This window comes from Vidua macroura, chromosome 3 (assembly GCF_024509145.1).
Source record: "Vidua macroura isolate BioBank_ID:100142 chromosome 3, ASM2450914v1, whole genome shotgun sequence".
In the NCBI taxonomy this organism is placed as follows: Eukaryota; Metazoa; Chordata; class Aves; order Passeriformes; family Viduidae; genus Vidua; species Vidua macroura.
In genome coordinates, this window is record NC_071573.1 from 19,283,282 (window position 1) to 19,310,552 (window position 27,271).

At 40.2% G+C, this 27,271-nt stretch overlaps 3 protein-coding genes across 4 annotated transcripts in view; all 3 read right to left on the reverse strand.

Moving 5' to 3' along the window:
* The window catches only part of KCNK17 (potassium two pore domain channel subfamily K member 17), a 26,027-nt gene extending 16,330 nt beyond the window's left edge, over positions 1-9,697 (reverse strand). Inside the window, exon 1 of the mRNA XM_053973891.1 lies at positions 9,488-9,697. Coding sequence (XP_053829866.1) covers positions 9,488-9,697 — 210 coding nt within the window. The remainder of the gene's footprint in view (positions 1-9,487) is intronic.
* LOC128805309 (potassium channel subfamily K member 16-like) overlaps positions 1-23,563 on the reverse strand; it is a 24,664-nt gene extending 1,101 nt beyond the window's left edge. The window contains exons 1-6 of the mRNA XM_053973892.1: positions 23,351-23,563; positions 19,070-19,184; positions 18,374-18,540; positions 15,841-16,006; positions 14,339-14,567; positions 13,957-14,063 (exon numbers count right to left, since the gene is read on the reverse strand). Coding sequence (XP_053829867.1) covers positions 14,344-14,567; positions 15,841-16,006; positions 18,374-18,540; positions 19,070-19,184; positions 23,351-23,563 — 885 coding nt within the window. The 3' untranslated portion in view covers positions 13,957-14,063; positions 14,339-14,343. The remainder of the gene's footprint in view (positions 1-13,956; positions 14,064-14,338; positions 14,568-15,840; positions 16,007-18,373; positions 18,541-19,069; positions 19,185-23,350) is intronic.
* A 1,627-nt stretch (positions 23,564-25,190) lies between these two features.
* KIF6 (kinesin family member 6) overlaps positions 25,191-27,271 on the reverse strand; it is a 159,418-nt gene continuing 157,337 nt past the window's right edge. For both annotated transcript variants that reach the window (XR_008436374.1, XR_008436373.1), the window contains exon 23: positions 25,191-25,446. The gene's annotated coding sequence lies outside the window, so the exon portion shown is untranslated. The remainder of the gene's footprint in view (positions 25,447-27,271) is intronic.

The window sequence follows — 27,271 nt, forward strand, 5'->3', positions numbered from 1 at the left end:
AGCTTTGTCCCATTTTACTGATGTAATGTGCTCTACATAATTGATATGATTTATATGGTATTATACAAGGCTGTGAATTAAAAACTCTATCCAGGGTCTCAAGCAGCAGCTTAACTACAAGGATCATTATCTCTTTTCTCTAGAGCTACTAATTCTCACACTAAGAACAAGGAGCAGCTCAGAGATCAACACATTTTTCTAAGCAATAAACACAGTTTGATAATGCATTCTCAGAAATACCTTCATTTACTTATAACTGAAGGCAACTTAAACCCCTCAGAGTCACATAATAATCTATTAAATTCTAAATTATGAGACAGAGCAGAGAGCCTGTGCTCTGAGAAGGGCTAAGGACCACACATGTTGTATTGCATTTTGCTTCCTTCTGCAAATTGTCACTATTATGTTGAGTGGGGCAACTCAAAAAAAAGATTTTGTATATAGCATTAATGAGATAAAAGAACCAAGCCCTGCTTCCCTTCTTCATGCAACTACCCCTGAAAAAAGAAACAAAAGAGAGAGAAAAGGTTGTTTCAAAAGCCTCCAGAAGGATTTGTTTTGAAGAGTTGTGTGTAATTCCCCCACTCATCGTTCTTCTTCCAGGTCTGGTGTCTGCATTGAGGTTTGTCAGGTTACATGGGGTGCAGGCTGACAATACTTGGCCTTCGGTTTAAGAAGCGTAAGAAACTCTGCAGACAATGGCCTAGACAGGAATCAGTGTGAATGAACATAAAAGAACTCCCCAAGTAAGTTAAATGGCAAGAGAGACACTGGAAAATTATACAGTTGACCTATTTCCCTCCCCCCCTCCAGAAACCAGTAGTTAAATTTGAAATAAAAAGCTTGATATTTTCCTCAAAATTTCCTTCTGTAAACTGTGATCTCTGCAGTTCTTAGTCTTGAACACATTATATACCTGCTGGAACAGCAACAGTCCAGTTATTGGATAAATTTATTATCAGCTGGATCAGGGATACTTGAAAAACTCAAACATGCAGCATGTTTGTTGTCCATTCTCCTGCCTGATGTCTTGCTGGTACAAGCTCAGCAGTAGAAAATATTAAACTCAACATCAAGTTTTTAAAGCCAGAAACACTTAAGAACCAGAGAGGACTGCAAGAACCTGTGGCACAATTGGCCCAAAGAAACAGAAAAACCTTCATGCAGAAAAGGGAAACAAAGAGCCTGCAAAAGACATAATGCAAGAAGCAGGCAGCAGTAACCAAGTCATTAAATGTTTAATTTCACATTTTTGCAGCACTTCTGTTCTGCTTGGTTTAGAAGCAAGAGGCTGAGCAGTTGTGAGCACCTATGCCAGCTTTGCAGAGACTTGTAACAACTCAGAATCCCAAGGTCACTATTAACCTTCCCCAAGTAGTGATGCTACTGCCAGGAAGCACAGGATGTGTCTTGAGGCTCTGAAGACAGGCCACAGCATTTGCCCTAAATGGACAGTGACCTGCACTGCTGGCAGTGGGAAGGAAGTATCATGTAACCGCTACTCACTGGCAAAGAGCGAGTCCTGAGCTTGCAGCATGCCAGCTGCTTTCTGTTTCTGCTACTGAGGCACTTGGCATGCTTGCTGAGGTCTCCAAGCCCTTTCAGCAAGAAGTCTCTAAGAACTTATTTGTTAAATCTTGTTATCAAATAACCAGATAACATCATTAACCATTACGCCCACCCACCTGCTGAAGCCAGCCCAATGGGGACCACATTCATACAAATCAAAGCCACTTGAATAAAGCAACACTCCCAGAAAAAAAAAAAAAAAGTCAAGTTCATTACTGTTAGGAAGAAAGAGCTACTGATGCCACCCTTAAAAGGGAAGATTCACAGTGGCTGGAGATAAGGATACAGTCTTTGTTTTCCTAAAGTAAAAAATGTTTTATTGTACTATCTAGAATCAACCTTTGACTTAGCAACAATGACGACAGAAAACTAAAGATTGACTCTCCAGAGAATGGTAGAACTAATGGAGCTTGCCTTCCTGCAGATGTACCCACAGGGGCGAATTCATGAAAGAGAAATCCATAGATGGCTATTAATGCACAGAAATTACTTCTGGCACAGGAAGTCATTGCATTGCAAACTCCTGAAGGCTGACCGAGCATTCAGGGAGATATCGGTGAATATTCTCCTTAGTTTATTATATTCCTTTATACTTTTGCTTTCAGCTATTGTTATTTTGCATAGAAAAAATAGAAATTCTTTATAATTTTAGAGAGAACACAGGAAAAAACCCAGCCGATAAACACTCTATCAGAACAGCTGAATTCTCCCTGCTTTTTCCATTGAAGAGGTGTTGAGGGTTCAAGAGGTACTAAAAAGCAAGTGAATCATACACATTGCACCATAAGTGCTTACTTTCCATAGCCAGCCTTTTTGAGAACCAGAAACTTTGTTTTACTTTATGGTTACTTTGAGGTGAAATCCTAGGGGTTTTCCTTTTTCTCTTAATTAGGCTGATTTGTACACTGATTAGGAGACAGGATAGAGGATTAGGAGATTTGTACAGTGTCTGCCTCAAAACCAAATGCATTAAAAGGTACTACTAGAAGCAGCATCTTAAATCTAGCATGCAAAAGCAGTTATCTGCCTAATCTAAGACCTCAGTCAATACCACCAGCTGCTCAAACCCAAAAAATACTGAACTTGCAGAGCTTGGGCTTGATGTTTTGGGAACTTTAAAGGTCATGTGCAATTCAAAAAGCAGAAAGGAAACAGGTGGGTGGTTAAAATAATAGGAAAAAACCAGAATGCAGTGGTTCTTTGGTTTCTACTGGCAGACAAGCCGTACAACATAAAACCATAGTTTCACTTCTCTGCACTTATTTCCCCCTCTCTAAAGTGGTAATAATTTCAATAAGTTCATAGCAACTACTGCATATTTAGCTGACAATACTTGCATAATTTTAAACTACAGATAAAGGTTTGTGGGAATTATTGTAACTCCTATAGGATTTATAAATTGAGATTTAAAATTCTTAGACCTTCAAGGGTCAATGAAACTTCATTTGCAGGCTGCTGCATTTTCTCATCAAGTAGGCTGCTCTGGTTTTTGACCACGCAAGTAGGCTTTGCTTGGTGCTACTTAATATTGCCATGGCTGGTGATTAGAACACCAGCATGATGTCCACTCAAAGAGGTTTATTTAAAGTATAGATGCCTATTCTGTAACCTTTGTTATAACAACGTTATAACAACGTGCCTCGGAATAGTCAAATTGAGCTTCTAGCTCCACCTTTCTCAAGTATAAGCTCTGAAGTTTCAGTTAGGAATGGCATAAGCTAATGCTTGCAAATACAAGTTCTATGTTAGATTACATCCCAGTACAAAAGCCTACTTCATGCATATTTTTGCAAGGAACTCCCTCCTTGAATTCAAGCTAAGCGGTAACCCTGTGAGGAAGCTGTGGATTTCTGTTGACTCCCTTATCACACTTATTTTTAGGATTGCAATACTCCTCTCTTTCCTTATCCTTTACTATCAGTTGCTGGTTCTTTCTGCAGCAACATCCAAACACAACACACGGTTACCACAGTTTCCTTATCTGAGTCAAAAAATAAGAAACTAAAAAAATTAAATCATTCCTACAGCCTGAATTTTAACCCTTCACAGCTCTGGGGCTGCATTTCCAAAGATGACGGATAACGTGTGACTCACCTATACTGGAGTTTTACCACTCTACACAGCTCTGCAGTAACAAACCCAAAGTAGTTATTACAGTCATACTAGCAAAAATTAAACCATATACTTTGAATTACACTCAAAAGATCTGTTCATGCTGTCTAGCTAAAAGAAACCAACTTCAAAACAAAACCACCAAAACCCAGCCCCAACAACTACAGTTTGGTTCCCACTTGACATTTGAGTATTGCATCTTCCTCCCCAAAAAATGTAGGTTTATTCTTTTGTATTTGCTGCAGAGCCACTCTATCCTTCAGCCATACCCATAAGTCCCAGTTACCATGTTTGCTGTGTTATCAGCTCTGGGCAACTCCCAGCTTTCTTAGCTTACACACTTCCTCTCTTCCACGATTATCATCACATGTGGGCCCCTCCACCACCAGTCTGTGGCTGCAGGACAGCTTCTGATCACCAAGTACTGCAAAAGGAAGGACCATTATTTAATCTGACCTCCTTGACACCAGCTAAAAGTTCCATCTTTCACCTCTGCACTGAGTCACAACAGCATGTGACTAGGATACAGCTTTCAAAAAAGGTACTTAAGATCAGCAGTAAAGAGTGAATGAATGTGTATATGTAAACTAAGGCACTCTGTTCTTTACAGTCTCTTTCTTCAGAACACTATGCTTCTCTTTCCTCCCATAATCTTTACAGCAAAAAATAAGCTTTATAGAAATGATTAAACAGACTGATTCTAATCTGCCTGCCCTCCCCAAAATTAGCAAGTTAAGTGAAAATGACAAAAGCAAAGCCCCAAAAGATTATGACCCTACCAAACAGATCCATAAGAATTCATGACTTCTTTTTTCTGGAGGAAACCATCAGGGAAAGAGTCGTACAAATGACCTTTTTATAAACTGTGGCTCCCATCACTGCTGTTGTCCCCTGCTTCTGAACTGTGGCATTCTGGCCAGAGGTGACAGTAATCTTGAGATACCTTTAAAGGCAAAAGCAATATTTACTAAGTGTATTTGAAAGCAGTTCTCCAAGAAGGCAAAAACTGATTGGTGTAAGAAACTTTATTCTCAAGTTTAGTTGAAGTTTATATATTCATGTACAAAAATCAACTTTTCTAGGGCATACATGAAACTCCTGAAACTGGCTTGCCTCATTTCAGACACTTTTTCTCACCTTTGCCATATATAAAGGAGGAAAAGAAGGCGTTCAAAAGGCACCAAGCTACTATTTAGATTAATGAGAAAATAACTCACAAACTTTGTGCACTGGAAATTCTGTGTAATGTTGACATTCATTTATGCCTCACAGAATACCAGATGTAAATCAGAAGAAAATGGTTAGCATTAACCTTGGTCTCAGATTGCAAGGACACAGGTAAATTAATTTCCAAATAATTGGCAAATAGATTATTAATCACATCTTTCCCAGCCATAAGCTCTGATTCCTTATCTTTGTTGGAAGAGGAAACTTACATGAATTCTGCCTGAAAGAAGAACTGGCACAAAATACAGAAAAAAAAAAACACAAACAAAAAAAACCCCAACAAAAAACCAAAAAAAAACAAAAAAAAAATCCAAAAAAACCACACACACACACAAAAACCTAGCTGGGTTCTTTTGAATTCATAGTGTTGGGGTCTTTTTTCTTAATTTTATGCCACTTGAATAACCTGAAAGCAGATCAAGTAACTGCTCCCCTGTCTCCCCAGCAATGTTTGCTAATGTAATTGGCAGTAGTTCCTTGAAACCAAAGGAACCCTGAGAGCAAAAGCACTTTTACTTTGCAGCTGGATGTGCACTACAGTTTCTAGAATTCATCGAGACTTACTCACCAACAGGAAAGAGCAAAAGATGTTGTCTAGTGCAGTAATGCTGCAACCAATGCTACTGTAAACCACTAGTACTTTTTCTGGAAATTAAGCTTTTATATCAAGGAAGAATCGGTGGCATGATTAATGAGACAAAGTGTTGCTGAATTCCAGTCACTTCCCAAACCCCAATGAAAACAGTTACTCGACAGCTGGGCTGCAACAGAAATAGGCAGGGCCTGTTGAAAGAAGTTCAAAGAAGCTGTCTGTATAATTTACAGAACACAGAAAGGTTGCATTGTATTATCCTTGTAAAACTGAGATTTCTTTCCCTAGTTGTTTTTCTTTTAATTGCATTAAAAAAGATAAAGTATGAAGAACAAGTACCTATAAGAACAACCCACATCTTCAAACAACTGACAAGAATTATAATTTCTCTTTTTAGAAGGCACCCCCAGTCTTTAGCTATTCACTGCTAGTTGTGTGTCTCAAACCTTCTGGCAGGACAGATTACTGAGACACTCGCCACTCAACGCCAGCTGGCTACACTCCCTTGTTACTTCCCACTGAGCCTGACCAGCTATAACTGGGAATTTACTAATATCAAAAGAACATATCTCTCTAGGCAGAGGTAGAATAGGCTGCCCTGCTTTTTCCCTTGCCTTTCTCTTTTTGAACACAGGTACTAGACACTACCAGAAGACCTAGGGCTAAGTCAACTAACCAGAAAGAGGTCATCAGTATGTCTCCTCAGCACCTTCCATGAAGTCTGATGATGTAGTGCCAGCCTGCTGCCTTACAGAATAATTTTACCTTCAACAACTTCTGTCAATCATATGCTAGAAGATGGTATTATTAGCACAGAATGCACGTTCTTGGTATGGCACCCACAGCTCTTTTAATCAACAGGTCCAGAGAATGATGAATTGGCTGTAGCTTAAGCAAAGTAGTAGTACGTTTTGATAATCATGAAGTTGGAAAGAACGATTACAGGGGATCAACCCTATTACATCTGTGACAAGTTAATTTGACCAAACTGGGTTCTATATAGGTACTACACCTCCACAATACCAGGAGCTATTGCTGTTCCTTAAAGACCCTCACCACTGTCAGGTGATCTCTGATGCTCACCCCTTCCCTGTTGCATTGTCTGAGCACAGGATTATTTTAGTAAATTTTGTTTGCAGGGTTTTATTTCCTGACAGCTGTCACAATTCTCTGCTGGTTCAATGTCAGTTCAAGCCAAGGTATTGATGAGGATCTTTCAGTCACATGGGATCTCATAGCTCTTGTAAACATCTACTCAAACTCTCTGTGTACCTCTAGCTGTTGACTCTGGAGATAAGAGTATCTAGATCCACCTGCAGCCATTTAGTTTATAACCTGCCCTTTAGCATTAGGCCCTTTTCACTATACCATACATCTTTCTAGGCAAAAAAAAAATATTAGCTCAGCTTTCATTTTCTCATTTTATGAAAGCATTCACTGTTGTTTTTGTTGTTGCTATCTTAACCTCCTTCTGTCCTCTTCTTTCTTAAGTAGAAGGCAGCTAACCCAAGCCACAGAAATTACTGAATGATAATTCACTCATCTAGCTACTACAGCATGGTTTGTTTGCTTTGCTTCCCTCCTGCCCATCCTCCCTCCCTGCTCTCCTGCTAGCTCCTCAAAGCTGGAGCTCTCTGTTGCTCTCTCATCTCCACAAGGGTTGGAACAGTGGATTTCCCCTCCCGGTTGGTAACTAGGAACTAAGAGATAAACAGGTTGTAAAATTACATTTGTACATTGCTCAGCAAACTAGGATTTTATTTCATATTGGCCCATATACACTTAAAACAAACACAGTTTAGCATTATCTGGAATCAAAGAGCTATAAGAAAACAATGAGGAGTTGCCAGTAATGTCAAGGCAATTAAAATTCACACACTGCTTTACCTTTTCACAAACATTCTTTATGTCTTTCTTAATTAGCAAATAATCAGTTGTGTATCTAGAATACAAGTTTCTTATCTGAAAAGAGCCAGTGATGACACTGCCTGATAAACTATGTGCAATGTACTGCAATAACAATTACTGCACAGAAAAACATTTCTTTCTGAGCACACCTAGAGCATGCCAGTGATTGCTGCATAGGAAAATAGAAAAGAGTATAGGAAGGCATCAGTTCTGTGGATTTTTAAGGATTAATTTCTCAGCATTAAAGTTATTCAAAATAACACACAAAGCCATTCAAACTCAGAGTATGGCTTCTCAGAGCATGAAGGCGCACGCACAGACACTGCATAAAATGAAACAAAGCTCATTTGTAACTTTCCCATCAAGGGCTTACTCAGTCACAATTAACTACTTACACAGCATATTGTAACGACCTCTGGGGTCTAAAGAGATTTGAGTGGCTGTCCTATTCCCAGGGTATCAAGAACAAGCAGCGGTCATGCTGCAGTAAAACAAACTGCCAGAATGACATTTCTACCTATTTAGTTGTGATTATCTTCTCTCCACTACTAGCACCTCATTACCATAATTCATCAAGTGCTTGCAAACTCCGGGCAAGTGCCATACCAGGTGCTCACTACACAATGCTGAATGAAGCCAATGTAGTGCTGAATGAAGCACTACAGAGCTGAATGAAGCTTAACTAAGATCCGCGTTTATGAAATGCCAGACTGGACTTCTCTGCTATATTTCTCACTTTTCTTTATTTAAATTACACAGGTAGCATAGCCCACACCATAAATAATAAAAATGGCTACTACAGTAGCTTACGAAGGCCCAAACGTATAGCATATTATCACTTTACTACTGACGGCCAATAGAGAATATGCCACTCAGAAAGCCAAAGGTTGAGAGTATGACATAAGGTATCAGCAGAATTTTGTCTGCCAGAGCCTTGCTGAAACACCCATGATTATCCTATTTGATGGCTTTTGTATTTTCCTCTCTGCTGAAGTGGAAAAAAATTTATATATCCAAGTTCCAAGCCTCTTTTAGATTCTTTAGAACTGCAGTGACCAGCTGCTATGGTTTCAGTCACCAACATACACTGCTTTTACAAACAAAAAAACAAACACAAACCCACCAAAACAAAACAAACCAACCCCAGGTTTTCTTTGTGTTTGACATCTACTATTTGAGGCAGACACACAAAAGCAAGGAGTACATACTCAACTACTAGCACCTACTGAAATCAAAGGGTTTGGGTAAGTACTCAAGACACTTCAATATTGCAGGTTTTTCTTTTTCAGGCAAAAGTTGAGCAAAGAGAACACCCACTTATGTCACTTTGCTTGTATCTGTATCATAAAAATGCAACCATCCGTACTTCAGTAAGACTGCGTTTGTCGTTGCTTTACGTTTTGCAACCATCCTGCAAATATCTTCAGAAGCATTTTCAAGGATAACTTAAGAGACCTAAGGACTTTCTATTTCCCTTTAAACAAGCAAAAGATGGAAAAAGTTTGACACAAGTATAAACACCAACCAAATTCACCACGACAAGGCCTTCCCATTAGAATTTACAACTTGCAAGACGCCACAGACTATAACTTCCTAAGTGCAAGAGCAAACCTAAACCACCTGTAATTAACCGCAAGTAATTGTCACGTAGCGGGACATTCCGCCACCACCTGCCTTCGGTCAGGACGGCGGCGCTTCAAAACCCACGACCGCCGCAGCTCGTGGGCCGCCAGCGGAGACCGAAAGCGTCTCTCTATCAGCGGGGAGCACAGGCGGCCGCAGCGCGGCGTGCGGGGCTGGGCGAGCCCGACGCGCCCGCGGGCACGGAGCGACGCGAACGAGGCGGCTGCCCGCGGAAAGCTCCCACGCCGTGGGCGGCTTCTTCGGGATGTGTGCGCATACACTTACACAAGTAAAAAGTTTGCTGGGTTTTGTTGGTTCTTTTTTAAAGTTACTCTCGGGCTGGAGGCACTGTTGGTGCCGCTCCCCCCCGCGCTCTCGCCCCCGGGCCGGAGGCAGCGCCTGCCCCGCAGCCCCAGCGGGTGCTGAGCTTCGCTCCGCCACCGTGCCCGGGCTCACCTCGATGAGCCGCTGCAGGGCGGGCCCCTGCAGGCAGGTGTGGTTGGCCAGCAGCTCCCAGTGCTCCCGAAGGAGGTGCTGGGCCGCCTGCACCTCGGCCGGCCGCTCCAGCGCCTGCAGCACGGCGGCGCCCAGCCCTAGATAGCCCACGTATGCCGCCAGCAGCATCAGCATCCCCCAGCGCCGCCGCCGCCGCCGCGCCGCCACCATCGGCTCCGCTGCCGCCTCCGCCCCGGCGCTGAAGCAGCGGCTCGGCCTGGGGCGGGAGCGGGGCCGCCCGCGGGAGGAGGGCAGCGCCGGCCCGGCAGGGCGCCCGGCCCCCTGCACCTCCCCCTGCCTGCCCCTTCCCACCCTCAGCGGCGAGGAGGGGAGCCCAGAGCCGTGCTGGGAAATGAAGATGGTCGTGTCGCTTGTCTTGCGGCAGCCCATCCCACCGTCCTCGTCCTTGTCTTGCGCCGCTCCGCTTCCCACCTGTGTGTCCCAAAGCGCGAGGCTGCCCGGGGCTCCCTGCTCCGCGCCGCTCGTGCCTGAGCAGGAGCCGGCTCCCAGTCGCGTTCGCTCCCCCGACGGATGCTACCCAGTCCCTCTCCCGACGAACCAAGTGCTTCCCTCCCCAGCTGGCACTACTTAAAGAGAGCAGTACGCTAGCACTCTGCATAAATCTGCATTCCTCTTTCACTCAGTTGCTAAGCTAATTTAAAAGGCAGCAAACAGGTGTTTGCAATAACAATCCTTTGACAGAAACAAGTGAAAAGGTAGCAGCTTTTTTAGAGTCCTTTTATAATTTGTGATTTTCCTGTGAAAGATTGGACTACTTTCTTCATATAGGCAGTTTCTGAGACCTATTTGATTAATTACTTTCTTGTATAGGACATCATCCAGTGTTCCTTTCTGTTTTCTCACTGGTAGATAAAACAATCAAATCGTTTTGGGTGTATAAGAAAATTGTAATTTGCCTATTTTGTTACATAATATCTCTAAAGGTGAATAAACCCAGTAAGTTTCTGCACAGGATGACTTTATGCACTGTCAGAGGGTAATGTCTTCTCACTCTGCCCTGTGACTATTTTTGCCAGGGGAGTGTAGGTACTATTGCAAGTGAGGCAGCCTCCAAACATGTACTACCCCCCTGGAAATGTTCTGGTAATGTGCTAATTAATAGTTTTCTGAGATGTACTTTAAACTGTCTAGCATAAACACATGATTTCACTGGCAAGATGCAAAAATTAATATCCAAAGGCTAGACCAATTCCAGTGTAAAGATATAATCCGGAGCACAGTCTTAGGAAAAAAGAAAACAATGCTGCTTATTGCTCAGTCTTAATTCTGCTTTTTCAGGATATTCGTTACTCAGTGATATTTAAAGAAAAAATTAGAAAAAAAATATATATATATATATAAATTCTCTATAAAAATATACATAAGTAAGAAAAGATGCAAGGATACTAAAAAGTATATATTTACTCATCACATTTAAAATCAGGAAATAGACTCATCTGAGCTACATTTTGGCATTTTAGCTGTATTTAAACCCAGACAGTTTATACAAAGCACACTGAATATAACCACGTTGAAACATTATGGACTAAACATATAGAATGTAATGTTTATGCTAAAAATATATAAAACTAACTACAGGTGAGACTTGGGGTTTTTAACTACACGACATGCTGTGAAAACTCGGGATATCAGGCATGTGCTTACTAGACAGAATTTGGGAAGAAAGAGATCAAGTTGCACAACAAATCCATACAGAATCATATAATATTTAAATGGCTGTTTCCTTGAGTATTCTTAGAAACATCACTTGTCTACATTTCCACAGAGACTCGCTCAAGTCTTTGCCAGTGATACTTTGGTGTTGTCTGGAAGAACAGCATGTATATCTGAGGATGAAGAAGGGCTTGTTGAGTAGGCTAAAAGTAAGTGTAAGCCTGGAACGACATTTGCTTCTTGTCCTGCCCTGGACTGCAGGTGGTAGCTGCTCAGGACAAAGTGCTACTTTTCCACAGCACAAATGAACACTGCCTGGGCCATTGCTTCTGCCATAGCCTGCAGAGCCACATTCAGAGGCTGCAAATGTGCTGTTTTCTATGCTTGGAGGGGAGCATGTGTGCTCTCCATTCCGGGCAGAAATATACCATGGGTAAAATGGGTTATTAGACCAAAAGAATCCATTTTGTGTGCTCCTCTGGCTCATAGCAAGTTCTTGTGATTGTGCAGTTCTTCCATGTTACTTTTCTTAGATGGTCGGTTGACGCTTGATGACTACATTTTTATTAGAGGAGCACTACCAGAAAGCACTTGGTCTATCCATGCTCAAAACCTGGCAGCCAGTGCTCCCAGTATGTATCTCAAAGTAACTTTTATTATAGATATGCATGACCTTTAGGAGCTTTTCAGAACCTTGAAAAATTGACAAAATAAACAAGAAATTTCTATCGCTTATGTAGCACAGGAGAGGGCATCAGTATTCTTCTCATTTCTCTTCCAGCATGGCCATATGCTTGATTTAAAGGTAGCTTTCTGAATCTTCTGTTGGGCAGCTGGAGAACTGCTGCAGCTACTGTCAGCTTTAGTAAATGCAGCAGTAGCAAAAAATCCAGGAGGTAGTCTCATAATTTGCTGCTACTTTGCAAAATCAGTATCAGATACAGGAGCAATTTTCTGGACTGCAGTAAAACCAATCCAAACTTTCTACAGTCAGATGTCAAGTAAGGATAATTTTAAGAAACACTTTGTCAGTAAGTGCTTTCTATCGCTGATAAACCTCTTTATCATTTTTTTAATGGCACGCAGCATGGTGTAAAACAGTGGATAGGATCACCTTTAGACTAGTGTATGTGTTGTGGCTGACTGTGGCTTGATAAAGTACAGAAGGCATGGAAAAAGGCAAGGTGAAGAAAATAGGTTAGATATAGAAGTCAGCAGAACTTCAGTTTTGTCTTTTACATAAAGAGGCCAAAGGTGTCATGGTGTTAACCCAAGGCAGTTACAGAGTACAGTGATGGTGATGATGTTAAAAGTGCAAGTGCAAACATTGTGTCTGAAGAACAGAAAATACTGAGACACGGTTTCCCATGAGATTTGCAAAGATACAAAAAGCCAGACAGAAGAGAGTTGGCTGCTCCCAGTGAAAGTCTACAGAGAAAACCATTGCATAAATTTATGGGAATAGCTGAGGGCATTGAGAAAGATCAGTGTAAAAACTGAGGAGATAAAAATCTGTGAGGTAGGTAGTGGTAAAACATGAGGGAAATCTTGGATGGGATAAGCATTTGAACATTCATTTTTAAAATTAGTTGAATAAACCATTACCAGTATTCTCATATGCCAGCATTTCAGATTTGAGTAGCCACACTGCACTATGCAGGAGCCAGCAACTGGCAAAGAAAACATGGACTTTGTCAGGTGTAAGAACAAACATCTGTTGTGACCCTCCTCAGAAGTAAAAAGTATGAAGGAAAGAATTAGTGACCTACACAAGTCTCTACATGTTTTATAGACACATCTCCAAAATGAAATATCAAAGCAGCTGCCAAAAGGCTGACATTTGATGTTCCTATAGTCTGTCAGACATATGCTAGCTTGGGGCTAGTCTGTGTACCCAGCCATATTTAACTCATCTTTTACATTAAAGTTCCACTTACAAATGAGTTCAAAGGGATTAATTGATGGTTACTATGAGATATAAACATACTGAATAAATAGCAGTGAGTATATAATTACAAGCACACCCATGGAACATGTTAGTAATGATTGAGCATGGTACCCAAATGAATGGATAATTGTTTTATCAAGTTTCTGGAGTCTAATAGAAAGTATGACTACAGATCTGCATCTCAGTGACTAGTGCCTTATTAGGTGCTTTTTTGTACTTCTGTTTTTCAGCTCCTTTGAGGGTGGCTACTGCTTCTTTTCACTTACAATAATTGGGATAAATTCAATCTCCCTAATTTTGATGGGTCACACAATGGGCCTGACTGAGGATCAGATTTAATGCAAGAACCTATCATTGGCCTTATTTAGAGGTAAACATACAGCATCAGTGCATAACAGCTCTTCCATGAACCGGCCCGAAGCAAATTCCAGACTCTAATGGTATTTGTGATCTGGCTGGAAATAAAGATGCCTCCTTGCTTTTAGATTTAGTTCAAAGTGCTGTTTTCAAGCGGCTGTGAAATGAACTGTGATAACGACCTGCTTTGAGCTGGGAGTTTGCTCTGAGACGAGTTGTAACAGTCTAGGCAGAGCTGGACAGACACATAATTTCCTCACAATTAAAAGAGAAGCATTCTAGCCCAGAAAATAAAGAAATGCAACAGCATTTTATATGAAAGATGTTCATTTCAGACAATATCAACTGAATCTTAACTGAGTGGCTATCATTAAGCAGGCGTTCATAACTGATGATATTCCTCTGTGGTTTTGTTTGTTTCTGGATTGGAAATGAAGAAAGATTTCTGTACCTGACTTTTTCCACTTGAGATTCTTGGTGAAATGACTTCTTATTGAAGCTGGGAGGCAGTCACTCTGGATTTTTTTGAAAATGAGTGACCATAAGAACTGAATCCCACTAGAGAAAGAGAAAGGATAATGATTACTTCAGAGGAAGTTGCCTTAGAATGAGAAGTGTAAAATGAATCCTGGGACAGTTGTGTAACCATGTATTCACCTTCCTTGGGGTTTTAACTGGCTGATGCCTATGCAGGGTGTGGAAATTTCCACATATCTGAAACATTTCCTCTTTAGGAAACAGTCACCAACCTGTGGTTTAGTCCTTTATCCACAGGGGTCACTTAGTATGAGATACAGATGGAAGATGCGGTTTCAAGACTGCTTTCTTTGTACCTTACTCAGCTAGGGATATGGATTCTAGGCTGCTCAGGTTCATCTTCCAATTTGGTGGTGTCTCCTTCTGCCAAGCTTAAGTCAGACTTGTGCCACTTTAGCTGAAGGTATCTTTCCATCAAGTCAGCTCCCACGTTGAAGACCAGAGCCAGCCAGGCCAAGCCAAAAACAATCCATATTGCAGTTAGGCTCCTGTACACGGGGATATAGTGCTTGTTGGGGTTCGTGCCTGAAAAATCCAGGAAAATGTCTGTATTTATCTTGGCAGTTTTGGTTTGCTAAACATACTTATACATAAGTATGTCTGCTAAACATACTTGTACATACTTATACACCCTCTCCACTCTTTGCAAAAGTGTTTGTGTTAATGAGCTTGTGTGATTCATCAGCAGATACATTTTTTTTCATGCCAACCCTCAGATTTAGCTTAGCACAGTTAATATGAAATCCCTGAAGCTGAGACTATGTAATAAAAATAGCTATATCTAATATTAATTAGGGATGCTCAAAGTTAATGGTTCCTAGCCAACAACAAAGGAAAAAAATCTTGGAAATTAAATGTTGAATCCATATTAACCGTATGTTACTCAAGAGGCACACAGGGGATTTCAGATGATTCAGACAGCTACAATTGAGTGAATCAGTGATTGCTTTTTGGAGGGTGATATTACCTCAGTGCCTGGGATTCACAATCACTTGGATAATATGGTAAATGTAGGCATTTTAATTGAATGGTTACGAGGATCTTAATCCCTAGTTTGATATTTCCACAGCATGAACAATCAGTGCAGTTGATACAGTCATGAAACTCCACAGTGCCAGATTCAGCATGGGATTCTTTTTTATCTCCTTTTGGGACATAGTTTTGACCTCTAGGAGATGAGAGCTAGTACTTGTGAGTAAGAAACCCTAGTGATTTTAACAAATAAATACATTAGACATAATCTTTTAAGATTATGCATTTTTTAAATAAGTGTGTGGAAAAATAGCCCCTCATGTTTCTACCATGATGTTCTCAATCTAGAGGTCTAAAGACTATGTAATGTCACTGGGTTTGTTTTCTTTCAGCGGCATCCTGTGGTTGTCAGTAATCTTCTCCCCATTTTAAGTACTAATATTTGATATGATTTGTTGTTGGGAATGGTAGGCACTTGCTAAAACAAATCACTGTTAGGAGAGTATGGTTCAAAGACTTAATACTGAAAAAGGAATTTTATTTGTATTCCACCTTTCACTCCTGATAACGTTTGTACCAGCCTGGACACAGCCACTGTTGAATGAGTGTTCAGTGGCATGTGTGAAATGAGTTGGGTGACTCTCAGGTTGGCTGTCAAGAGAAAAATGCTCATATCCTGTAATACATTCGCTCATTGTTACCAGTCTGGCTGAGCTCACTCTTGACCAGATCTATAGTGGGATGGATATCTATACTCCCTGTATTTAGTTTTATATTAGGGTTATGAATTTCAACAAAGCTCAATCCAGTTCATGCTCTTTTTTACCTACTACATAGTCCCCAAATCCAATGGTGCTCAGGGTGATGAAGGTGAAGTAAAAGCCTTCTCCGTAGCTCCAGCCTTCCACATAACTGAAGACTAATGGTGGGAACACCAGGAAGAGCAAGGTCCCAGCGGTCAGGAAGATGGCCACTGCCAGTGTTTGAACTACCTGAAAGAGAAGAGGAAGATGGCGCCTAAAGAGCATGGAGCAGTTGTCTTGTCAAAATTGCTGTGTCTGTTTTACTCTTGAATCCCAAACCCACCCCACCTGGGAGTGATGGCAGAAAAAGAAGGATAAGCCAATGCTTCCATGTACTGAAGGTTGAGCTCACTGCTTACTCTGCACATAGATATTGTACCTAAGCATGAAAAAAAAAAAATCTTAAAATTAGGAAAAAGAAGGAGGATTTTTTAAAAGCTTTTTGCAATGAGTTTTCAAGAATGCTCCAGTCATATTTTCAGACTTATTATGACAGCCATTGAAATGAAATACTCATTTTACAATTTCAATTCAAGTAGAGATGCTCTTGTAGTCAACTAGCTCTTGTCTTTGAGGAAGATCACCACGTACTACATAACTTATGCAGCAAAGATGGGCAAGAACAAATTAGGGTTCTTTTCACTATGACTGTTTCCAAAGATTTATAAAGTGACTTGCAAGTTCTCAGCCAAAAATATGTTTGGATGAAATCTAAGTGAAGTCAGTTTCCCTGCTTTCATTTTTAACTTAGAAGTGCTCAGAACAGAACAGGTGTGTGTTAGCACAGAGCAGATCTGTGCCTCTCAGGACAAACATCTGCCTTCAGGGAGATAAGTTACTGTGATATATGTGACTGCAGTAGAGAGGTACAAAGAATGGTCAGTGCATGGGTCCTGAAGGGATTTTAGGACTTTATGACAGATGGTCAGGAACTCAAGGGTTTCCAGGGAACACATTCTGGTGAATTTTTGACTAATGATGTATGGGCTGATGCAAACTCATTGTAATTATTTTAAAATGCCCTCAAAGGCAATCAAACCAGAGTATGATTTTCTATTAATGAGCCTATTGTGACTGGAGGAAAAGCCAAACCACTGTTTATAAAGTGGAAGGTCCAGATATCATGTTTTAATTTCTCTCTCTGAATTATCTCACATAAAAATAATGCTCTGAGCTTGAGAAACATGGCTTGAGATGACTGAGTGACTTTGACAAGTCACTTCTATGTTATGTGTCTTGTCTCTCTAGCTGTGTAATATTTGCCTCATTTGCAGAGGAGTTTGAGAATTACTGATTGACATGATTATAGTTAATATATAATTCAGTTGTTCTCATTTACTTCATTCCAGTACTGCAATAGAGTTTAATTACATAATAAACTTTGTATAAAAATGTATACTGAAATGAACAATTTTACTTTTTAACCTGTCTTTTAAGAACTTTCTTGTATAAACCTGTAATGTTGGGAACAATAAGTCATGAATAACAAAGAACTGATTGTAATTAATTTTCCAGAGCATGACAAAATTCTGTTTATAAGGAGATAAACCAACTTCCTTGAATAAACTTTTCAGAGCAAACAAACAGATTCAGCTCCAAAGGTTTGTCTGATCATAGGAGTTCTGTCAGAAATGTCAACTCAGGAGTGAAAAGGGAAAGAAAAAAGATCATATCCCTGAGCTGCTATCAGAAATCTCAGGAAAGATGGAGCTATACTAGCATGAAAATCCTTCTGGTGGTAGAGCTGTATGTGTTTGGGGAACAGGCAGAGGTTATGCAGCTAAAGAATTTCTTACTTATATAATTTAAGTCTGCATTTGACAGTACCTTTATAGCTTTCCCATTGTCTATAAAGAATGTAGTGACCCAAGAGATTTTATAAATACAAAAGAAAAAACTTATGCCAGAACTCTGAAATGTTTCAACATATCTCACATATCTAATCTCCCTTTTCCCTAACTGAAGGGGTTAATTCACTGAACCTTTTCTCAGAAACATGCACTAACTTTGTAATAAATGACCTTCATGTACATTCCATTATCAGTGCTTTTCTTATTAAAAAATGTCTGGACTAGTTCAATGACTCACCAATAAGCTGTAAGCAAGGAGGAGTATTTGCATTTTAAGAAAAGAAAGGAAGGAAGTGCTCAGTTGCTGGCACAAACAGGAAAATTAATTCCAGCCAGATCATTAGGCCAATAAAAATAAGTTGCCTTTGCACAGTGTAGAGCTAAACTCTGGACAGATGCTGGCATAGGCTGGAGAACAAGAGCTTGATTTGGCAATGTGTGTACATGCATGTATCCTGCCAAGGTCACCAGGTCTATGGTTTTGCTGAGTAAGGTTTTAAAAAGGCAAATCTAGGGCCCCTCAAGCAAAAGCCTATAGCTTTAAAGCTATCGTAGGTAGATTAAGTGTATCAAGTTTCTGATAGAGAGGACCACGTAACTGCTGTGGTTCCCATGAGGAAACCTAAGCTAGCAGCAGCAGCTATCTGAGAAAAGAACTTTAACTAGTTTTAAAATAGTGAAATCAAATGGTAAATTGACACTGTACCTGGGCACGTCCTGGCTTTTGCACCCATCTTTCCAGGGTAAGCAGATGAGCATTGAGAGCTTTCCCCAGCTGATTAAGGAAGGCCAGGTTGAGGGGCACTCCAAATAAGGCATAAAACACACAGAAGATCTGCCCTGCCACTGTGCTGGGGGACAGGTTACCATAACCTGGAAAAAAAGAAGAAAACAGCTACATGAAAAGGCTCTACAGGCAAGCTGCAGGCATCATGGAATGTTTGTAAGCTTGAAAGCTCAACTACATTAAGCTTCAGGAACCTGTGGATCTATTATTTTCTGCAATTAAATCTGTCTGCAAATTGCCATTGCTTATGATGAAGCCTTTTGCGTTCATGACTACTAGCTGAAAATGAAACATGAAAAGTATTACTCTTCCAGGTGCTATTGTAACTTTCTATAGGTCTCTGATTTTGTGGGGAGTGCAACTCAGTGCTTCAAAGCAGCCTAAAGATGTGCTGTCCATGTACAAAATGATCTTGCATGTATCAAGTAGGCACTCAGCTTTTTTTGGGAATATAAAATACTGTATAGAGAAAAATAACAGGCATAATTGGAAACCAATAGAAAACCATAACCCACAGTAGTTGATTGTCTTGTCTGTCCACTAATTACACATTTCTGGGGGCTTTACAGGACAGTTGGAGGAAACACCAGCTTTTAAGGAAAGAGAGTAGCTCACCTATAGTGGTAACAACAGTTCCTGCAAAAAAGAAGGAGTTGCTGAAGTCCCAGTTACTGGGATTTGTAGAGTTTCCTTCTGGGTTGACCCCTTTTTCCCATGCTTCCATGAGGACCTGAAGCAGAAAAGGTCAGAGGAGCAAAGATGAGGAAGAATGTCAGAAATAGAGACAAGTAAATACTGTTTTCCATCTTGAGCAAGCAGAGTGATAAACAGTGTAGATAACAGGGTAGAGTTGGACTAAAAAGACCTTCTGCTGACATGGCAAAACTTGGAAATAGAGCTGGTCAGGAACTTGAACTCTTGCTACAGGAGAACAGGTCATTAAAGTATGATAGGTTCCCCAGCTAGATGAAATCTAAGGGGAGGGGGTGGATGATTCCCCAAAGTGATCAAACTGGGAAAAAAAATAAAGTTGTGCCATAAAAAAAATAAAGTAGTTGCTCTTCTCTCCTTCTGTAATCTAGTAATCTCATTCAAGTTTTTAATTTAGGCATGTGTAATTGTATAGTTGTGTCTGTGGGAAGGGGCATGGGGAACATGCTAATTTCTGTTTCTTCCATGTAAGTACTTGTAAGGGTGAATTACTGGTTTTGTCTATGACTTCCATATAATTTTCAGTGAAAACTTCTCCTAATCTGAAAGATTAACTAATAAAATATTCGCTGCTATTCCAGATAGTTCTTACCAGACAAAAACAGTATGCCAAAAAATTACTGTTCCTGCATCAAATATCTTGTCAACTGCCTTAATAAAGATTGTGTTCCTTTGCTGTCCCCAAGGATTTTTCTGTGGGAGATTGGTTTCCCTCTGCTCAGTGGTTGGGGTTTTAAGAATCCCCTTGTTTGTCACACACCTAATAAAGGCTAAGTCACAGCCTTTGTAATTTTGCAAAATGCCTGAAGGAATTACTTGTACATCTCTTCAAAAGACTTTGTATGATGCAAGACATGAACAGGAGGCAATAGCAACCCCAGCTTTAGTTGGTTCCAGGAGTATGAGACCAAAGATCTCTTGCTTGATTCAAATGTTAGCTACTCCCAGAAAGATTGCTTTTCTAGTGAACATAACTACTACAAGGTATCTGATTTGGACAGGTTCTGCAATATTAGCTGATCTATACTGGTGGACTGAGTATCCTATGTATAGTAGCTAATTTGATTCCTTCAGCAAAAAATCCTACAGCATTGGTCAAATTTATCAGAGGGCTGCTGGACATCATCATGTATGACCTCATGACTGAAGTGTCAGCAGAGCTTATTTTCAATATGACAAAGAATTTTGCATTATCCATTAAAAGCCTTTTCTTAGAATGGGAAGAATTCAACATGTCAGATTTTCTAGTCACTTATTGCATTTGCTGCTTAGAAGAAACACACAGAAGCTACTGAGGTGTGAGTATTTTGAAATATGCATAGGTTTAATTTATTCCTGTAAGGAACACTTGACAGTTCTATGCATTTCAATGCACAAGAGTTCACAGGAGTTACATTCACATCATGAGGACCAACACAGAAGAGAAAGGCAACTTTAAATGTTGAACCTTTCAGACACAGTCTGACAAGGCCAGATTTCTTGGTGTAATTGATGCTGTTAAGTAAAACCCCATGAAAGAACCCCATGAATGAAATGGCATCCCGGTGCCTAACAAACATGTTCCTGTGGGACAGTTACAATGGCTCCAGGCTCCTTTCATCTACAGCTCAGGTAAGGGTTATTGCATCTGTGAATGGTTGGTGAACATTAGCTGCTGCCTTTGGGAGAGAAGTTGTCAGTATGTAAAAGCAACGTGCTGTAATTTACAGTAAGAATATGAAACCTACATTAAGTTATAGTAGGGTGTGGAAAGAATAAAAACTGCCTGCTGTTTCTGCTCCTGTCCCCCTGCCAATGCACATTGCAGCCAACTGTGGTCATAGACAAGGATTTTGTCCTTTTGGTCTGTATTTATATCACGTCCTTTGAGACTGAGAAAGTATGGACATGATCAAACACGGACTCCTTACGCAATGCATCTGCTTCTCAGTTATGCTGTCAGACTGGCACAATTTCCTGAGCAAAGTATGCCTACCAGAGATGCATTAGATAAAAGAGTTTGGATTTGCACTTTCCCAAAGCTCCACGCTGCTCATGTTAGGAGCTGCAGCTCAGAACCATCTCTCAGCTAGGCAGTTTTAGCTATGCAGAATCAATGCAGTTTATTGACATGGAATTATAAGAATTTGTTTCATGCACAATAGAGTCAAAAGTTAATGAATTATAAGTGGTAACTCATTATAAGTGATAATAGATATGCAAAAAAAAAAATCTGTGTTGAATCTCACATTGCAGGATTTAAGTTTAAAGAATGGGTATTAAGACAAGACATCTTATACTTGGTAGCTGAATAGACTGAGTCTGGGGGCTGTGTCTCACTGCAGTCTAACTACTGTGAATTTTCAGACTGGAATTTGTGACATGAGGAGCAGGCTTCCTTAACCATATAGTTAAAAGATGCAGAGACACAACTGCTCCTCTGCATTAGAGATTTAATATGGGAAGACTAGTGTTCTCTAATATTAATAAGAGTTAGACAAATTTGTTAACAGGTCTTAGAAGCAACATATGGGTGAGCGAGTACCTGCACTTACATATACCTTGTACGCTGAAGCTTGGTGCATTGTAGATGATTTGGTGCCCTCAGCCGGTTTTGTCTGGAACAGCTTACAAGTGAAATTGTGTTTAATTCAGCAGAGACACAGCAGCAAAATGCAATTCTATGAGTGGCACAGCCGTGGACCTAAGAAAAGTCCACTGGAGTCAGAGAGAGAAGAATTTGGACACGTGTGACCTTCCCTAATGTTTTGAGGGTAGTGAAGATTTAAATTAATCTTTCAATCCCATAAAGTATCACAGTTAGGTTTAGAATGAGAATCAGGGTTTTTACCTCTGCAATCACTATTGGAGAGATAAGAGAAGGATAGGTTATATCACCAAGTCATGAAGGTGAAAAAAATAGACATGTTTTTAGGCACGAAAGTTCTTGAAAGCTCTAATCATTTTCTTGCCAATGTCCAAGGTTCCACAAGTATTAGTAGTCAGAACAATGGCTTTGTAGATGTAGGGGTTCAGGCACCTTTTCCACCATTTCTGATCTGAACTTCACTGTTTGCTTAAATCCATATACGAAGTCTGGGCTTTTTTTTTTTATCAAAATCATATACCTCCGTAGAAGTCCTCTGACTTGGGCAGTACAAATTGTTTTGAGTTTTTATCTGTTTTAATGACATGGTAGAAAGAGTTCAAACTGTTAAGGCACCCAGCTTTGCAACTGTGTATGTTTTGAGCACAAAGAAACTCAAGGATTCAAAGTTCAAGGACTTCTGTCCAGTTCTCACACTGCTATTACGAGAATATATCTATAATACCAGGAAAGGTCTAGTAATTTATCTCCAGCCAGTTTTGAGGAAAAGATTAAAATGTAATTGAAGTCATTAACTGACAACCCATATTGAACAAAAGCCCTTTATCTCTTCTTGTAGGTGATAGATAACGGAGTTTGTGATGATTGACTTTATCTTTTCTTTAGGCCTGAAGTGCAGGACCACCTGCAAAGGTAGTAGACAATTTCAGAGAATCACAAGGTTGGAAGAGACCTCCAAGATCGAGTTCATGCCCTAACACTTCAACTAGACCATGGCACTGAGTGCCACATCCAGTCTTTTTTTTAAACACATCCAGAAATGGTGACTCCACCACCTCCCCGGGTAAACTATTCCAATACTTCATCACCCTTTCTGTAAAAAACTTTTTACTAATATCCAACCAATGTTTCCCTTGGTGCAGCTTAAGACTGTGTCCTCTGGTTCTGTCAGTTGTTGCCTGTTTACATTGTTGGTTTTAGTACGAAAGGGCAGAATTTGCACAGGTTTGGACTGGAGAATCTTGGAAGGGCAACCTACTTCTTTAGGTTTGATTCTTGTTTTTTGTTCCCATTCATAATTCCCAGTAATATTTAATGAGGGAGATGAGAACCATGAAGTTGAAATTATTGCAGTGTAGCACAAGTGCATCACTAGATGCACTTATATTTTGGGAATTCATGACTGTGGAAAGAAACTAGTTCCATAGATCAAGATAAAGAAGTATATGAATGGGCTTGAGTTATTTATAAAGTTAGATATTTAATGTCATGGACAGCTGATGGGTTTATATCATGCTAGGCTACTTGGCCCTGATAGTATAATTTCTTCTAATGAAAATAATGCTTGAGCCAAAATAATGGGAACCCTTTCCTCTTACCTGTACAAACTGCTCCAGGGCTTGTCTGTCCAAGCATGTGTAATTCTGCAGGAACTTGAGCTTTTCCAGCTGGAACTGGTCCCGAAAATGTGTTTCTGCCTGCTTCTCCAGCAGCTGGAACACCATAGCACCCAGGAGGAGGTAAAAGAGGTACCCTAGTACCAGCAGTGGAGTCCAGCTGATCTGCCGGCTGTGCACGGTGAGGAAGGGCATGCTGCTGATCTGCCCTTGCCAGTCCCTGCTCAGTACTTCATAGGTTACTATTCCAAGATGTGACCTACCCAAAACACCAGGAATCACACACCCATGTTCCCAGCTACTGCCCTGGAGAGTTTTTCAGTAAAACAGCAGGGTATCAGGGCTTACAAAATGAGACTATCAGAGAAATTTTATCCCTCCACATCTGTTCTCTACCCAAAATAAAGGGTGAACATTTATAGCTTAATAAGACTGTAAATCATATGGTCTTTCTTCTATTAGCTTTTATCCAAAGATATCAATAAAATGAATAAAGCCCTCTGAGGTTGGTATTGGTTTCCAGGGAAGCTGAATTAAAACTGTGGCTATATGACTTACCCCAGGTCATATGAATATAGAGCCACATATAGACTCTTAAAGTCTCGACAAGTAAAGCCTTATTCTAAACACTAGACTTCTGTACAACAAAATGCTTTAAACTCTCTAATTACAGCAGACTCCCTGGAAGAAAGAAAAGTATGGAGCTGAATAAATGGAAAAGTCAACAACTGCTGTCTGTACCATACAAACATTGCTGGCACCAGTAAAACCAGCATGGTGAAGCTTATAAACATCCTGAATTCAACTTGGTCACACAGAAGAACCTCTTTCTTTTCTAGTCCTAGTAAGATCAATCCCCTCACTGCCTGGCCTACTGCTCCTGAACCCTGTCAGATGACTCCACCCTTTAGTCCCTCGAGCTAGCGAATAAACCACTCATACCTACTGCCTTCAGTCTCTGCATTGCCCTTTTAATCCAAACACTTAAGGGGAAGGAGGGCTTAAGGTTAATCATTAGCTAAAAAGGTATCAGAGTTTCACTCATGGGAGCCTTAATAATTATTATGCACTAGAAATGAGCTGGGCTTGCATTTTTTCTGTAGGAAGAGCTTTATGGCAAGTGTCATCTGTGTCACACTGCTTCTGAAAGAAAACAAACACACACACACACATGCACACAAAGATGGCCAGGTGGCTAGGGCTGCAATTTTGTTATCATACTCCCTTACAGTTAAAATGTTCTGGATATAGATATCCCTAATTTTCTTAGCATTCATATGGTTTTACTCCTATCTTCAAACAGGAGGTAGTGCTCACAGAAAAAAGACTGAAAAAATGATTTAATTCATATCTGTATCTGGGAAAATCCCTGGATTTGCCATTTGTACTGTTCTCATAACCTGGGGCCAGCAATCATCCAGAGGAGGATGACTGACCAGCAGCAGAAGGACAGTTATCACTCTGAAAAGTGAAAACTATTGTGGATAATTCCCAGGAGACCATCCTGGTCTTTGTCTGGGACTGCTCTATCAGTGTGAGTAGGGGAACAGAAAGATTTGAACAGGGAAGTGCAATGTGTAAGGACTCAGAAACTTGGTGGTCTGGTATTTCTTTTCAGATGAAAAAGTGAAACATTTGGGAGATGAAAGTTGTAGTAGCAGCGCTATTACTGAGCACTGCAACAACATTATGAAGCAAACTGATCTGAATCAGCTGAGACATCCAGCTTATTACCACTGATAGATGGTCTTCTCTTGTTCTGTGCTAAGGATGACACTTACACAGTATCTAACAAGAACATCACTCTTGTGTCTGACTTCCATAACTAAAAGGTACAGCTTTTTATTCTGTTCCCAGTGCAATGATATGGGGTAGACAAGCCTGGGGTATTGCACTAGCAGGGCTGTCTCTGGTGGGAGATCCAGGTGGTCGTTGTGTTGCTGTTGATAGGATCTATGACTACCAGAGAATGCCAGCCTACTGGTTTTCTGGAATGGATGCAAACCATGGAAGAGTGCACAGCTGTGCTGGGACAAATGTTCTCAGTTGAAGTACACTTCACAATTAAGGGTATGGAACTATAAGATACAAATGAACAAATACAGCACATAATCAGATTTTTTGTTACCTTCTGTTCTTTCAGTTCATATCAACAAAGCATGCCAGCTGACAAAGTTGGCAGCATAAATTATGCATTAGAAAATATGTCCACTCAGACTTACTTTTAGGATCTTAATTTTCTAAGGTTTTGCAAACTGAGTCACTAACATCATCAAAGTGTGCTTATTTCTATAATAAGCCAGTATTTCGTACTGGTTTGGTTCTTTCCCCCTCTAGTGTCAGGCTGCAATGTAGGAACCAAACAAAGCCAGAATCTGTGCAGCAGCCCAGAAATGATGCCTTGCCACAGGAAAAAAAGAAAGCCCAATATATACATTTGGAAGCAAACTAAAGATTTATGGTTTTTGTGTGAATTCTGAATCTGGAAGTTCAGCATGGCTCACCACACTGGAAATTAAATTTGGCTTCCAGGTAAAAAGACATCATATACAGTATGCTGAAATAACAATACTAGCAAATTGCTTTTCATGACAGGATGACAAAGCACACTCTCTGGTCTTAACTTCTCTTGTTGCTTTTCTGTCACCAGATGACACAAGGAAAAACGATGCACCACAGCTTTGGTCACGATGAAGAGACTAATTTATTTTCTCTGACTCCAATCTTTTATAGTTCTCAAAAGGTGCCAGTGGATTGGAGGGTGAACGTGCCACCTCTCCAACAACACTGGACAAACTACCTGTACATCAAATTTCTCTGCCTCTATGAAAGAATGCAAAACAATAGGTTGTTTACAGAAAGTTGTGTGGGAAAGTTCTCTACAAGAATGTAAACTCAGAAGGCTTTAGAAAACTCTTGAAAATCAGGGCGACACTTTTCTAATGCTTTTCTGATTAAAAAATAAACAAAACCTGAGTTCACAAATTTTAGGAATAAAAAATGTGGAATGCAAGAACTTTTTAACAGTAGCTGAACATGGAAGTAGACTGTTCTTCCAAGCTCCTGCTTTTCCAGTGCTCCCTGCCCATGTAGAATGTAAGAGTGTATCTGGTCTCAAAACTAGGGAATGACTTCTCACAAAACATATTTTGAATGGGCATGATCTCCTTGATTATTCCTTCACTTGTCTTTCTTCCTCAGTGTGACTGACCCAATAGGATCCAGCTTTTCCTATAGAAAATCTGAGCCATTCTGGAAAGGACAGATACCAAAATGACATCCTGGTTTACAATATACATAATAATCACTTTTCATGTATTACTTGGAGCAAATCAAAGGATTCAGTGTTCTCGAAATGCTTTACCTCTTGTTCTTACAGCCCCTAACAAATCTTGAACATGGATAGATGTGAAATAAAAGATAGGCCAAAGAAATAAGTGACATGGTTTGCTCACTTTCTTCACTGGTTTTCAAAAGCCAGAAAAAAATTCCACTGTGATCAGAAGTATAATTTACATTAACACAAATAAGCTGTTTCTAAATTAAGTAATAAAATAAGTTGAAAGATATCTTGACTGATCCTGTTATTATCAAGCTTCTGATGGAGAATGATTTTTGGACTAGTTTTTCTGGTACAAATGTCTCTGTACAGAACTAGTTGACAAAGTGGATGCAAAGATCCAGGGATTCATGCTTTCACATGCTAAGCATTTCATCCAGAACAGTTTCTACAAGGAAATACTGAATTATTTTAATTAGTTTTGCTCCTTGAATAACTTTTAAACTCTGCACTGCAGAGAAGAATTAAGGAAATTATTTTAGAACCATTGAATTTCTTCAGACATGCCAATTTACTTTGTTTGTCTTATAGATGGAGTTTCAAAGCAAACATTGCAGAAAGTG